The sequence below is a fragment of the Lonchura striata genome, chromosome 2 (assembly GCF_050655825.1).
Source record: "Lonchura striata isolate lonStrDom1 chromosome 2, ASM5065582v1, whole genome shotgun sequence".
Lineage (NCBI taxonomy): Eukaryota > Metazoa > Chordata > Aves > Passeriformes > Estrildidae > Lonchura > Lonchura striata.
The window spans coordinates 115,060,430-115,076,395 of record NC_140704.1 but is presented as its reverse complement, the minus strand read 5'-3'; the positions used below and the strand labels follow the sequence as shown (position 1 = coordinate 115,076,395).

At 39.7% G+C, this 15,966-nt stretch overlaps 1 protein-coding gene across 3 annotated transcripts in view; it reads right to left on the bottom strand.

Annotated features, from left to right (window-relative positions):
* MAPRE2 (microtubule associated protein RP/EB family member 2) overlaps positions 1–15,966 on the bottom strand; it is a 98,736-nt gene that overhangs the window by 14,815 nt on the left and 67,955 nt on the right. For all 3 annotated transcript variants that reach the window (XM_021536580.4, XM_085572099.1, XM_021536578.4), the window contains 2 exons: positions 10,794–10,939; positions 8,646–8,859 (listed from right to left, as the gene is read on the bottom strand). In XM_021536580.4, coding sequence (XP_021392255.1) covers positions 8,646–8,859; positions 10,794–10,939 — 360 coding nt within the window. The remainder of the gene's footprint in view (positions 1–8,645; positions 8,860–10,793; positions 10,940–15,966) is intronic.

Here is a 15,966-nt window from a genome sequence, read left to right as displayed (position 1 = left end):
TCTAGCATTCCAGCTGGTCGCAAGTTATTTAATGACCAAAGCAGCAACATTTACTTCTTACTGTATTCTACAACTACAAGATGCAGGTTCAGGGTATCAACTGAAAAGTAAACCCTTTAAAGCTGGCACAGAGAGAGCTAAGGAAAGAGCAGGCACAAATATTTGAACCCCAGGTATTCTCTCCAATTTGCAGCTGAGGTGGCCTCCCAGAGTGTGCTGAGCAAGGCTCATCCCCAATGCCTGCAGCACTGATATGTGGCATTGTATTCTGCCCTCCTTTGAAAACAACAAAGCCCTTTGGATTTCTACAGCAAAGTGCCACTAAGCTTTATAATGCCCAGATAAATAAAAAGAAATCAACTTTTGCTCCACTGTTCAGAATCAGCTCTTAACATGACCATAGTATTCCAATTTCAGTAACACAGATAAAAACCAGCTAAATAGGTACCAGGAGGTATCAGCGACAGCCGGATAGAGCTTAATTGTGACAGAGAATGCTTAGGGATTTCTAATTTAAAATTCCCTGGAAGTAAAAAAAAAAAGCTTTACTGCACATTTATTGTAAGGCATCAGTTCTATAATCAGCCCAGAAGTAAGCTTCCATTTTACCAGAAGCCTAATTTCATAAAATAATTAAAGGATGCTGGCCAGTAGAGTAATGCAAAGTACTTGAAACAGCCAGATATCTAAACAGAGACAAAAGACCTTGATAGACTTAATGACTTGGTGTTGAGCAATGGTTTTGCAGTCAATTAGTGCAATAATGGAATAACTCCTAATGCACGGCTCAGAGGGACTACATAACCAAAGCAGTTTAAATTCTTTCCAACATAATTTCTTCCATGAACATATTTATATATGACCCATTTACACATTCTGAGAAAGCACAAAAATTTACACAGGTATTTCAGGTAAAAAGTATCCAAATATCATCTATTTTCCCTAATCAGTGAGAAAATTTTATTGTAATCTGCAACATAACTGTTTGCCATTATTAATTCCTCTTCAAGCTTATTACTGATGTTCAAAAAGAAATGCAGGGCCGTTCCCTGGAAAGGAATATCCCCATGCCCCAAAGCATGCTGGCAGCCAAAAGACTGGACAGCACTGTGGCAGAAAAGGATTTGGGGGTCCTGGTGGGCACTGAGCTGAGCATGAGCCAGCAGAGCACCCTTCCAGCAAGGATGGCCAGCAGCCTCCTGGGCTGCACTGGGAAGAGCATCGTCAGCAGGCTGAGGGAGGTGATTCTCCCCCTCTAGTGAGCACTGGCGAGGCACATGAGCAATGCTCGGTTCAGTTCAGGGCTCCCCAGGACAGGACAGACATGGATGAATTGGAGAGAGTCCAACAATGGGCCACAAAGACTAAGGGAATGGAGCACCACACATACAAGCCAAGCCAGAAAGCTATGTTTGCTCAGCCTGGAGAAGAGAGGCTTCAAGGGGGATCTTATCTACACCTCAAGAGAAGGTGTAGATTGGAAGGTAGGAAACAGGCTCCTTTCAGTGAACCCCAAAGGATGAGAGGCAATGGGCACAAAATGAAACACAAGAAATTCCATTTAAACATAAAAAACCCCTCTACTCTGAGCGCTATCAAATACTGGAACAAACTGGAGAGAGAGGTTAAGAGATTTCCAGCCTTGGAGATACTCAAAATGTGACTGGATATGGTCCTGGGCAATCAGCTCAAGGTGACCCTGCTTTCAGAAGAACAGTTTGACAGGATGATCTCAGAGGTGTCTTCCCACCGCCACTGTTCTGTGAGAGCTTCTGTGACAGCATGCTCTGATTTTAGGTCAATGTAGGATTCCAATTAGAATTTTTTTGTAAACAGTATTGCAGCTGTTTCAATTAGCACCTGGATAACTTTTTGTACCTGCCCACATAACACTAGCAGAAGATGAGAAAAGTAAATTCACAACTGAAAGACAAATTATTCTGTTCTTGTACTGAATTAATTTGAGCCAGCTTTGAAATGCCTTAGAGGTTTCTATCTGTGGTACTTCAAAAACAATTACTAGTTTTTTTGTAAAAAAACCTCCATAATTAAATGCATGCCATACAGTTTCATCTTCACTACTCTTTTTGCTAAATACCTAAGTTCTACAAACAGATGCAAACTTCTGCAACATAAAACAGTGGATGTTGGCACTGTGGAGCTTGGGGTACAAAAATGCTGTGCTGCAAATTCCCGTTCTCTTTACATCACAGGCACAGTCTTGTAACAAGAGACCTACTTAACGTTTAGAGAGAAATCTTCCTTGAAGCTATATGAGTAATTAGTATGCTGTTAAATATTTATGCAAAATTTCAAGAAAACACGTGCATGAATACAGTGTAGACGTGCATAAGGAGAGTGTGGAGAGCAATGGAAGCCCTGAGCAAGCACAAGACTTGGCTGAGCCCACACAACCACTGCTTCAGTGGAATTTGGGAATCACTCACAGTCTATTTTAGTCAAATTAAAGGACTTCATAAAATGAATATTCCTGACTCATACCACAGGAGAAAAACCCAACCCAACAAAAGGCCACAGTAATTTCTTCACAAGCTAAAGAAAAACTCTCCACCCGCCTAAACCAAGAGAGCGAGAACAGTAGATTAATTAATATTCACACACTCTTATTGTTGTAGCTACACCAGGACACAAGAAAATGCTCAATTTAGGGACACTGAAAGAAGTGATGACAAATGATACTCAATAGGTATTAAATGACCTCAGACAAAATCTGACTTGACTTTCCAAATCCCGACATGCTGCAGTGCAGTTGTCCTAATTATTCTGTGGCACTGCCTTCCCCTGGCTGGCAGGACCCTTCTGTCCTCTCAACTCCTCGAACTTTCACTGCTGCTGGTCCAGTACAGCCTGGTGAGCTCAGCATTCATCCTCTCTGCCAGACAGCTGGCAAAGAGAAGTGTGTATAAGTACTTGAAACTTTCACAATTTCAAGAGAGCTATCCAAGTAAGAAAATCCAATGGAGGCCACTTGTCAAATGAAAACGTTTTACTGATGGCATGACTGCCTTAATTTGTTTTTAATACAAGATTTTATAGAAGGGAACTAACCAAACCAAAACTAACCAAAACCAAAGCCTTTCCTCCATCAGGAAAGAAGACTTTACTCTAGATTTAAAATAATCAATATTTATTTATTATTTAAAATAATTAACAACTGATTTCAGTTTCTTCTCAACTGAAACCTCTATTTGCTATAGAAACATCTTTACGTATGCAAACATTTATCTTCAATGGATGGAACCATTCCACAGGCTTACAAAAGAACAAAATTTAAAATTTCAAGTGCTCTTAAAAAACTGCATTTTCTAAAATCTCACTGTCTGCTTAGCTCTAAGGAGAAAGCAGTCTCAAAAGGAAAATCTGGGAAAAAAATCTGCAAAGAAATGCATGTTGGAAAAAGAAAGAATGTGCAAACATTTGTGCAACACAGACACTCAAACCACACCCATGGTACACTGAAAATTAAGATAGCCCTTTTCACCACTGCTTTTCCAAACACAATTATCTCTCTTGAAAAAAGGTCCTGGCTCATGCACTGCAAGCACGTTGCCTCCTAGTCTAAATTCTTGAGCTCAGTGATTTAAAAATTAAATTCTCCTCATGCTGGCAGGGGAGATGTGTCTGTGTTACAGCTGAGCCACTTTACCTCCCAGGCCGGCACTGTCACTGCACATGCTGTTCCCCTCGGTTAGTACAATTCCTTGGCCTTGTATGAACTAGGGATGAAAACACTCTCAGTTTGTCACCCTGCAGCTCTTTCCATCTCTAGCTCTGCCACGCTGTCCTGGGAGCACTGCACCACTGTGAGCAAAAATTGCCATTGCCAACAGCTACTGCCTGCCACTGAGGAAAAAGGTAGCAAGGCTTGGTGGAAAGCAAAAAAAAAAGCATTAGGAATTCTCTAGTCTCCCAGGCGTCCTAATTGTATCACTAGCTGCTAAAATAAAGACCGAACTCACTGAGAATTTATATCCCTCAAAATTAATTTACAGCACACCCGTCACAGCAGGATATACTGTTTCCCTACAGAAAATCAGTATTTCTCTTGTGCAATTGGCTTTTCGATGGCACATTATATATAATGCATTCATGCACAAACAGTTCATTCTGCCCTGGTTATTTTCCCTGTCATAGTGTGAGTATTTTTAGCCCTCATGTGATCCTCCAGTATTTTCCAGCTCTGCTTTAGTCATCCTGCTCTCACTGAATATTTCAAACCAAAAAAATCTAACAGCCTTCAGATCTAAGAACCTCTCACATTTTTAGCTTACATGTAAATAATTAATTTTATTAAGCTGTCTTATACTCATGTATTTTTGACACCCCCCACCCATACACTAGAGAGTGCTCCATGGAGATTTGCTCTGGCATACAGGAATACTTACATAAGACACTAAGCTAAAATCCTGACAACCTGATCACTATTTTCAATTTTGATCAGATGAAGCCTTTTCTGCTATTTCCCGCAGGGAGCATTAGAACTGACACAAACAACAGTGCCCTAATATTTTAATCCTGTACCACAATTTTGACTCTACATCTGTAGGCTGTTTACCACTGCATTAGAGAAGAGCGGAGGCTGTAGGAGATCGAAACTCGGCTCAGGGCTGGCAGATGGCATCAGCTCTAAAAGCAGCTGTGGTGCTGCTGCCAAGAACCTACAGCAGTGGTCTGTGCTGTTCCTCGAAGGAGGAAAAGACCCTCATTTCCCCCGGGAGCTGCATTCACCTGGTGAAACCTTGCTGCTCCTGCTGCTTCTAGAAGCACACCGTGGCACGCCAGCAAAGCCATCCACCCACAGCCCCACCGTCAGCTCGGCCACAAATCGGCTGTGTCTGAAGGAAGGGACAAGGCAGCGCGAGGGAGGCACAGCAGATTAGGTGTAGGGACCTATTTATGCTTCCGTTTTCAAGCTGCATTATCCTTGACCTGTGCTGACTCCCCAGTAGGATCATCTTCGGAATGGGAAGGGCTATGGCTGCTGGCCTGCTCACCAATTAACACAAAAACCAGTGCATTTTTAGACTTCTCAAGTTTTGGGTTGTTCTAAAAGTGTTTATTTTTCAAGTTAAATAAAGACCACACTCTGCATTTATAGAAAAATGGCTTAATATCCATTTACAGGTACAGGAAGAAGCTACCTGATACCAGGCGTTCCGTCAAGCTTTAGAGGCCAGTACCTTTCTGGATAAGTTTTCAGAGAAGCCTTTAAGGATCTGATCACTTGTTAACTCAGGGACATATATCTTACTTAGTCTACCTCTGAAAATACATTGTTAGAACAGTGAAGTATTTATGAATAGTCATCATCTCCTAAATCACTCAAATCCAAAACTCTGTCAAAGGGCACTGGAAGAGCTACTCCATGGAGCAAAAGGAATCACCTGAAATGCATTTGAAACTGCCAGTAGCTAAAGTAAATTATTCCTTTAGAAATACATATATCTAATCAATTTTGAATAGGCATATTTTAAAGCCTGCCAAACCCCCAAATACAAATGTGTACCCATTTATCTGCTCACTCCTGACACCAAACAAAAGATGTGTACATTTAGATATTTCCACTGCATGGTGCTTAAAAACTTCTGGATTATGCTGAAAGATCTTCTGGGTTCTTTATTTTTTCTCACAAGTGCTTCCTTTTGTTTTGTTAATGAACTGACAAGGCAGTACTAAAACTTCAAAGCTCCACTGTTAAGGTGAAGCAAATCACACAAATTAATAACAGCACCCAGCTGTGTGGTGTGATCATGTGCTGGAGGGAAGGGATGCCTTCCAGAGGGACCTTGAAAGGCCTGAAGGGTGGGTCTGTGCAAACCTCATGAAGTTCAACATGGCCAAGTGCAAGGTTCTGCATCTGGTTCAGGGCAATCTCAAGCACAAATACAGGCTGGGTAGAGAATGGATTGAGAGCAGCCCTGAGAAGAATTTGGGGGTGTCGGTTGATGAGAAGCTTAGCATGAGCCAGCAATGTGCACTTGCAGCCCAGAAGGCCAGCAATATCCTGGGGTTTACATTATGGTTCCTATAGCAGCTGTAATGAATACAGAAACACATCTTTCATGGTAATTTCCCAGCTGCCCAGAATTTGTTCCTGCATCATCCCAATTTACTCCCAAACAAAAGGAGATGAGGCACACACAAGTTTGCAGATGCATACAGAACTCCTCTCAGAGCATCAGTAAAGGCTCCCATTCCTTCCAATATGCAAGTTCTATAATGGGATGAGGTGAGGCACAAAGGCACTATGCATCAGTGCCACGAAAATGTGCTCACCCAGAATTCAGTAAACCATGGAATGGCTGGCACCTAACTGAATTAGTTCTGTTCTGAAATATAAGCAGCAAGAAAAGCTGGAACTCTCATTTCACCCAGCATCATGTGCCATCTATACCCCACTATCCTCAGCTCAGAAATTAAACTAGTGTCCAGCCCTGTCTTCTGTACTTCTGAACAATATTTAAGTTAACAATTAAGGACGTTTTCCAAGAAAAAGCTAACTCTCACAGCCACGGGATCTTGTCAAGACTCATCACACTATCTCAGTTGTACAATTCCATACAAAGGTTGGGAAGGCACATGACATGCTCTTCATACAACCAACAACACAGCATGACATTATCCTCCAGATCAGCTGGCTGGTTCTACTCCAGTAGCTACTCAATTTCTGTAGGATTGTCACCTGCACAGCTTTAATTTGGTTGACATATTTGTGACTTTGGGAAGAACAGACCATCTGTAAGAAGAATTAACAAGCACAGTAAAGTCTGTGTTTAATAAAAGTGTCTTTTCCAATTTCTGTATTGGACAACATCTTGACATTAGCACTTGGGTTTTCTGTTTCCAAAAGGAGTGCAAGCCATCACATGGGAAATTGGAACATGCCAGACCCTGAAATTCAGAAGTGCAGGCATAAGAGAGTGCAAAATAAAGATGTAAACAAGCTTTAGAAGCCCAGAGTTGTACTGGCCTGCTATTAGGTGCCCTATTTCCTGGAAGCACTAATGAGCTGAAGGCAGCTGGCCAAGTATGCCCCACTTTGACGTCAGAAGTGATCAGAGCAGAAAACTGAAATCTGGGTAGGATTCCAGAGCACAAGGTGGCCTAAAAGTGAGAGTGCTTCATGCTCCATACCTGCCCTTGCTTTTGTGAGTACTGGTGCATATCTGAGCCCAGGACAGGTCACAGATTTAAAATCAACTAAATATTAATCCTTATTTGAGGAATGGGTTAGCATAAACCCATGACAAGCCAATAAAGGAATTAGGTGTGTGTGCATGTGTATTTCCATATGCCCAAACCTATGTCCAGTAATACTTTTTTAGTGACTATTTCTTTTTCTTAGTTGCTCTCCTGTTCACTTAATTCTCAGTTAACAAAAACAGCATCTGCTTAGTGACTAGCCATACCCACGTTACATAAACACCAAAGATCAGGTTTAGTCCTTTGGCCTGTTCAGAAACACTGCTGTGGTTTAACCCTAGCAGGCAGCTGAGCCTCCAGTGCTGATTGCTCACTGTCCCCTGCAGTGAGATGGGGGAGAAACTCAGAAGGAGAAAGGTTAGAAAATTCATAGGTTGAGATAAAGACAGGTTTAATAGGTAAAACAAAAGCCATGCAAACAATTCATTCACCTCTTCCCATGGGCAGGCAGGAATTAACCTATCTCCAGGAAAGCCAGACTCCATCACTCCTAATGGTGATTTGGCAAGACAAATGCTGTAACTCTCAACATCCCTCCCCACCCTTCTCCTTATTCCCTCCCAGTTTTTCTGGCTAAGCACAATGCCATGTGGTATGGATTATCTGTGTAGTTTATTGGGGTTAGCTGTCCTGACTGTGTCCCCTCCAAATTTCTTGGGCACCACCAGCCTGCTTGTTGGCAAGGCAATGTGAGAAACTGAAAAAGCCTGGACTCTGTGTAAGTACTGATTAGCAATAATTAAAACATCCATGCCTTATCAACACTGTTTTTGGTTTTAAATTAAAAATTCAGCTCCAATCTCCTCTGAAGCATTATCTTTATCGTAGCAAAATGCACCACAAGCACAAAATAAAAAAATTAGAAGACTGAGGTTATCTTTGTGAAAGAGCAAAACCCATATGTTTTTCTGTGAGGAGGACTAGCATACCCAAAAAAGAAGCACATATAAAACCAAAAATAACTTAATTTTTGTTCTTCTGGTCAGCCCTTAAGATTTGGAAACATTTTGCGTACCATAACAATTAAAAAATAAATCAGCTTGTGCATGCATCTTCCTATAAAGGCGGAGGTTTGAAAGAGGAGCACACTCCATATAATGTTCCTGAATACACTTGCACACACCACATTCAGCAACAGGATGGTTAAAAGCCTTTGTCTCCACCACAAGACATTACCAGAGTCCATGCCATTTACATGGAGGAGGTTCAATGGAAGAGATCTTATGCTCACTAGGGCTGGGCCAAACTAGAGCACACAAGATTTTAACTTTCTGCTGTCTCAAGATGTTAAGCCTATGATAAGGTAAAAAATGGCGCAACCACCCCAGTAAATAATTTTTTACTAGTATTTAAAGTGAACAGACCACAGATTATAATTGTCTTCAAGAGACACAAATGGAATCCTTTAAGAGCCAAAATACCTGCAGTTGGAGAGTTTGCATGGTGAGACTTTTTGGGCAGGTTAAAGATCTGTTCACCAGGATCTGGTGGAGGAAGAGCATCTTGGCCTTGTCGAGCTTCCACAGGATCATACTCCTTCCCATCATAGTTAGCATCAAAGAACTTCTTAAACCATTGAATGAAATCTAAGTTGTCCTGGAAGCGCCCTTTGACCAGTTTTTCCACAGGAATTACCTAAAAGGTAGACATTAACATCCAATATTACTTCACCACTCTTTTTAAATATAAAAATTACACGTACACCATTATTTGAAAAAAATCTACTAACTACATCAACAAATAACCCTCTGTCATTGTTTTGTTCCTAAAAGAAAGGGTCAACTTGCAAGTGCTCTTAAAAATTGAAAACCCAATGAGACCCAGTCTTTGAAGCAGTGATACAGTGGGTGTATGTAAGCCTTTATAGCTATGGTTCCACAGAGATACTCCCTTACATCCATGGGTACATCCCATGATGAATGACACTGTTCTGGGAGTAATGCTACATTCAGCCAACTAGGGATTTTAGCTTTTAATGGACGTGGTACATTTGACATACTACAAACAAAGAATTCTTCAAAAACTCCAGACACATGTTTCTTTTTTTCTGTCCTATTGTTTGAACTACAAAACCCAGCAGCTTTTCCAAGACATGCTAAAGTTCAAACCAACCTACATTTTGGCAGCACATGGTCGTCATATGAACCAAGCCTGAGGTTTTAACCTTGTAATTTTTTTCAGTTCCACATATAGCTATACATAGAACAGTTTGTGGACATGCAGAAGTTGACTTAAATGCCTTATAGAATTCTACTAAAACAAAGGAAAGGCTACGAGGATGTCTCCATATCAATATCTTAGAAATTTTTCACAGATATGAAACCTCTAAAAGGTGTCTTCAGCCAATATTGCAGTACTCAAGGCTTCCAGACACTGTGGGCAGGCAGGGACTACAGCTGCAGAAGAGATGCCCTGCTTTGCTTAATTAATGCAGCTGATTAAACAGACAAGTTAGGTGGACCTTAATGCCTCTTGAATGTTATGAATTTTCAGCTGAAAAAGGGTTTTAATTTTCTTCTTCAGGATGAAGGTAACTGTACAGCATTTTATAAATCTATGATGCTTCTGCAAGAATTGACATTGCATTTTGCATGTGTTTTCAGGTTGTTCCATTTGTACCTCAACTCTACATTAAAAAGGCATGATAAATTTGCTCTCCACAGGAAAAATGACTACATTAGTCTTCCCAATGCTTCACTAGTAAATCACACCATAAATAGAAGTATCCATAACATTTCATGAAACAATGAGGGTTTTCCAGTTATTCATAAAAGACTTAAGGGACCTTCTGTTATGACTGTTTAAATGGCAGAATAAGGCAACACTAAAAGCCAGGGCAGAACCTTAAAAGGATAAACAGGTAGTGCATCAGTGTAAAACTATAAGAATGATAACATAACTTCCATTATTTGTTTTTATCAACACAGTAATTTATCTTGGTGAGTCTGTCAAACTCTTACATTCAAGCATAAACCAAATACCTTTAGGCTGAACAGGCATTTTCTCAGAGGTTTCCATTTAACTTTACAAAATCACATGTGCTACTCATCTATTAAATCACTGGGTAAATTATTCCAGCTTTTGAATAAATTTAAATTCCTCAAACCCTGCTTTGGAAAAAAAAAAAAAAAAAAAAAAAGAATACTTACAAGAACAGCATATTTTCAAACATATTTTGTTGGAAATTCAGGTCACCAACAATTTTACTTATCAAAAAATGAAGATTCACTGATGACAAGGAATTTCCAACACATGGAGTTTTATCAAAGGGTCTCTGGTATTAAGACATAATGAGTTAGACAGCACAACTCCTTACCAGACATGTGGCCTCAATTTTCAATTTGTACCTAAATGGAGCCAAATGCCAAACTTCTTCCTTCATGCCCAAATATCCTTTTCAGATGATGAAAGGTCAATAATATCTACTTGCAATTCTAGTTCTCCATCCAAAAGTTGAAAAAGTACATTTTCAAGTATTTTGAATTTTGTTTTCTCTATTTATTAATTTTACACAATTTATGTAACTTTTGAAACATGCAGCGATCAAAATACAAGTACAGAATTCCTACCTTATCCACATTCATTCTTTTAAATGATGCCTGCAGAAGTTTGAAGTTGTGAATGTACTCATGCTCCAGCTTTGCTTGAAACTTTACTTTCTTCAAGCTAATGCACCCTGGGAACAACATATCCATGAACTGGCAGTAAGCTGCTCCTATAACAAGAGAATGCATTGACGTTAATCCAGATGCACCCAGCTAAGGCAAATGGTGTTTAATGTCATTAGCAGAAAGCATGAGCAGAAAGCAACAGTGCTGAATAAGTCCCTGCTGTAATTCAGCCTAACACTATGCACCCAAGACCTGCTTATCTAATGTATATTGAGCAGTGACATGCTCAAGTGGTTCTTTCCCGCTCAATCTGGATGCACGATGTGCTACTGTGCAGCATCTGAGGAATCACCTTGACTAAAGCAAAGTGAAATGGATGTTCTTGGAGTCCCTATACACAGCAGGACTGTCCATACAATGAGAAGATAACAGTGAAAATGAAAATCTCTTAATAAGCTTCCTCAATCCCCACAGTCTCCTGAATTCAAACAAGCCAGGATCATCTTTCTTCGGGCCCTTGTACCTAAATGCCAAGAACATCCAATGCAATTATTTAAGATAATATTAAACCATGATTAAAAAAAAAATAATTACAAGGTTCTAGATTGTTAAAACACACTAGTCAGGTCCCACCCCTCTGCAATGAACATCCTTAGTGATTTTCATTTCTTGAAAAAAGCATTTAAATAAGCAGGCTTTAGTGTAGTCTGCCCATAGCTTTCAAAGCTGGGCTAACAACTTTAGTTCTCTCTCAGCCAGGTTCCTAAGTTCAACTTAGAGAGCTCTCTGAACTTACATAGGCAATAGGGGTGTGTGCGTATAACTAATCCAGAACAAAGAAGGAAGTATATGGAAAAATTTCTAACCAGCATCCTGAGGATAGATAACAGAGTCAGCATTTCTTGTATGCAGGGAGCTTCCTCCTACAGCATCATGCCACTGTAATTTGCAAAACCTTCACTGTTGGCACACTCAAGTGTTTAGGAATGAAGATAAAAATGTTTAAGTAAATCAGAGGAAAAGCAATTCTCTTTCTTCTTTAGAAGATTTTTCTACAAAATACATTATACTTAGCAAAGATTCAGCAAGTATAAATACTTGGTACTCGGCAAACATTCAGTCCACACGAGACTATAGAGGGTGCAGTCCCTGTGCTTGAGCATCAGGGCAAGGAAGTGATTGCCCAATTACCCCTGACAAGTTCAATTTCACTTCCACAAAAAAGACTGCTGTGCTTTTAGTGCATATCACTTTTGACAAAGAAGTGTCCAGATCTCACCTAACAGTTCAGCCCACTATCAACAATGATTAGTTATCACAAGTATTTCTGAGTGTTCACAGAGAAAAAAAAGTAACAAAGCAGACACCTGGCTTGCCCATTTTACAGAAGAGTCAGCACTAACTTGAACTTAAAGTGATTTTTCTCCATGGGTATGCATATGTTTTGACATGACCAACTTTATGCATGAGATAGCTCTCATTCTCTGTATCCAGTCAGCCATCATAAAAAGGGTTACCAAGATCATCACTTCCCAAAGAGAAGAAGAGTTTAAGAGAAGAGTTCAGAAATGTTCTCAGAAATACCAACACAAATTTTGCCAAGGGACTTACCAAAATCCAGCTTTAGTGTTGAAAACCACTGCCATTTAAAAAAAAGAACCTGTTCACATTGCCTAGCTTTGTGGGGAAAATGGTTATTAAAACCTCCTTTTCCAAGGACACCTTGTGCTTAGCTCTTTGCAATGGTCTTGATTTGATTAGGAATCAAAGTAAAATATTCCCTAAAGGGAAAGGTGTCTTCTGGCAAGTTACAAGCATCAGATGACAAATTTGCATCTTCTTACAGAAAACTTTATAAACACAATTATTTAAAACTCATCCTTAGCAAGAGAACTTGTAAATACATGGCAATGGAAAAAATACATTACTGTTAAAAGCATAGATATATATATAGATACTGCATAGCTTGAGTACACTTATTATTGTTTAATTTAATGCAAAAGGATTATCACGCAATCATTTAATGTTATAAATTGAATTTGCTCCTAACTCTGTCCTTTCATCCTCCCCATGCCCCAATTATAAGCTTTACTCTGATACCTAAGCAATTGCCAGGAGGCCCTAAAAATGCACTGCACAATCTTTCATCTAGATCCTTTTAGAAAACTGGAAGCCCAAAGTGTTCACATGAGATTTTTCTCCTTCTGCTGGTAATGCAAATTCCTTCTGCATGCCTTTAGATAGTCTCTCTCTAGTTAGGGTATTTCCTTGTGTTTTCTCTGCTGGCAGTTGTTTCTGTACCTTTGCCAGCCAGGAGGTGGTCCTGGGTCTGCACAGCACTCGAGGGCAAAAAACACTGGACTGCATCCACATGGCAGCATGGAGCTGTTCTCTGACACAGCACTGCAGTGGCTGCTGGGCCATCTCCCCAACAGGAGGATTTTATTGCACTGGCAAATGCAGCTCATTAAAATACTCCTTCCTCAAGTACAGAGGCAACAAACAAACATAGATTGAACTAAACAGTGAACTACAAAGAGAGGAAATTCCTCCCAACTCCAAAAAGTGAAGAGACTTGCCTACCACACCAATAGGAGAAAGTAAAAATATCATTACAGTCAACTGGGAATACTTGATTTTGGGCATTGAGGTTATGTATGTATTTAATATTATATAGGTGTTTATTTATAATTTAATATTTTACCCTCTAAAGCTTGTAGCTGTCAGATTACATTTAAATGGGAAACACCAGTGCAACAGAATGGGGACACTACTGCCCATGGCTGAGATTTCCTGGACGCAGCAGAAAGAGGAGCACCACTTCAGTGATGTAAGACTGCAATGCCTTTACCTTACAGCCACAGCATATCTGCGTGGTCCTCTGCACTTGGGACAGCACTTTAGGCCATCCAAGGTACTACACAACTGATGCTTTAATGCAGGTGCATGAGACAGGAACCTTTTTAATGGAATACAAAGAATACAGCAGTAGAGATAATGACATTATGGCTTCTGACATACTTCTTGCATAATTTACACAAACAAAAGAATTTTTATGCTACTGTGTTTTATTCAGTATTAAAAAACTTCCCTACGTTTTCTGGGGAAAAAACAACCAAAACACCAAAACCCCAACCAAAAAAACCAACCAAAACCCCCCTCAAACCTAAATCTTATAAAATGTGTACAGAGAAGTAGAATACACACTACCAGAATAGCTCTCACAGTAAATCTATCTTTCTGACTGTAAAACTTATATATGCATAAATATGCACATACACACACACAAAAAAAAGGAAATAATTTGACATTACTGAAATGAAAGATGAAAAGTACAGCTGGTGGCACTGCAGAAGAGGGATCAATGTTAAAAACCCCTAATCCTTTATTAACTAACAAGCAATTTAAAATCGCTAGCTAAAAATCCTTTTGTGTTTTGATCTAGAATATTGATGCATCCATTAGTTATAGAAAATATTCACGGGCCAGACTCTGAAATGAGCCTGCAAATGTGGCTGTGCTGAAATCACCCCTAGCAGTTGCTATTTTTAGCCCCATTAGTGAGCAGAAGCAGCCCAGCAGCACCAGGGCTTTGCAGGTGTTTCCTGGGCATCCCAGGCTTGGGGCAGAGCAGGCAGCAAGTGGAGGGAGGGCATTGCATCCACCAGGCTGGGCAAGCAGCTGCCAGAGGAGGGGAAGAGATGCCAGGGCAGAATTCAGACACAAGCGAACAAACTCAGAATTGAAAAGGTGGTTATTTAAAACTATTAAAAATCAAGAATTTTGCCAAAGAGTAAAGCAGTGGTAAAGCAAAAAATTACTACCAAATTTATAAAAATCGAGTATCTTACAGCATTTTCAGAGTTGTAGACAATTTTTCACTAGTCTCTTACAGTAAGCAATGCTGAACTAATTTTAGTTTTTGTCCTGTATGTCTTCTTCCCTGACCCTATGTTTCTTTCCCCAGACTGTCCATGCTGACTTAGCTTGCTCTGAAGCATATGTTCTCTGCATCATTAGAGATTTTCTGTTTGTCTCCTCTCCTTCACCATCTGGAGGCTGATGAATCCACAAATGCAAAGAAGTATTTTCTTTATTATCAAAAATACTTCTGTTCCTCACTATTTAAATCAAAAGGAAATTAAAAGAGGTAACAATGAAGACAAGAGAATCCTGTTTGCAACCAGTTTTTACCACTCAGTAAACTTCCTGGATTTCAGATTAGAGATCTGAAACCAAGATTAGATGCTGTTTTTTCTTTAGCATTGATGTTTATATATTTATAAATTAAAAGGAAAACTTTATTTTCAAACTAACTGCTTTTAATATACTGTAGTTAGAACTTATTATACTAATAAAATATTTAGTAGAAACACTGTGAATATAAGCAGGTATAAATATAAGCCAATATGTGTGTGCCCTACACAAATTAGGTCAATCCTTCAAATCTAATGTCAAAAGAGTGTTCCTCACTGCTCCTCCCTAAATCCCTGCAGTGTGTGGGAGCAAGATCCCAGAAAACCATATAAAACCACACCGGCCAACATGGAAAACAAAGGGCCCATGAAAAGACAGGGCCTTGCTGGGGAAGGGGTGGGGCTGATTTCTTTTAATTCTGATACCCAAACCACAGTAAACAGAGCTAAGTTCTACACTAGAAATTTGGTATAAATGTTTAGTATTAGCTTTGTTCTAAAACTGCAAAGAAATCAAGTTTAAACCTTTTAACCAGGCCTCAGTTTGATTTTCATATACTCAGTTTTTGAAACATTCCATTTGGGGAAAAGTCTGACTGCACCTTTTTCTGTAACAAAATTAGTTTTTCTGCTTTAATGAAATATTTAGATAATACAAAACCACATATCCACTCATATTAGATATAAACTCCTTCAAGTTATTCATTCTCTCCAAAGCTGTAACCACCTGATCATGCATTTGGAAAATACAGGGTGATTTGTGTATGAATTAGTCATCAGTACTTCAGTTCACAGGGTTGCTTACACCGATGGAAAGCTGCACACACCCGGTATTTCTGTTGCTGGGATGACAGCAACGATCAAAAAAAAGCAGTGACTTGCAAGAAGCATGTGTGACTTAATAGTTTTGGTAAGAAAGGGAGAGAAAATCCCAC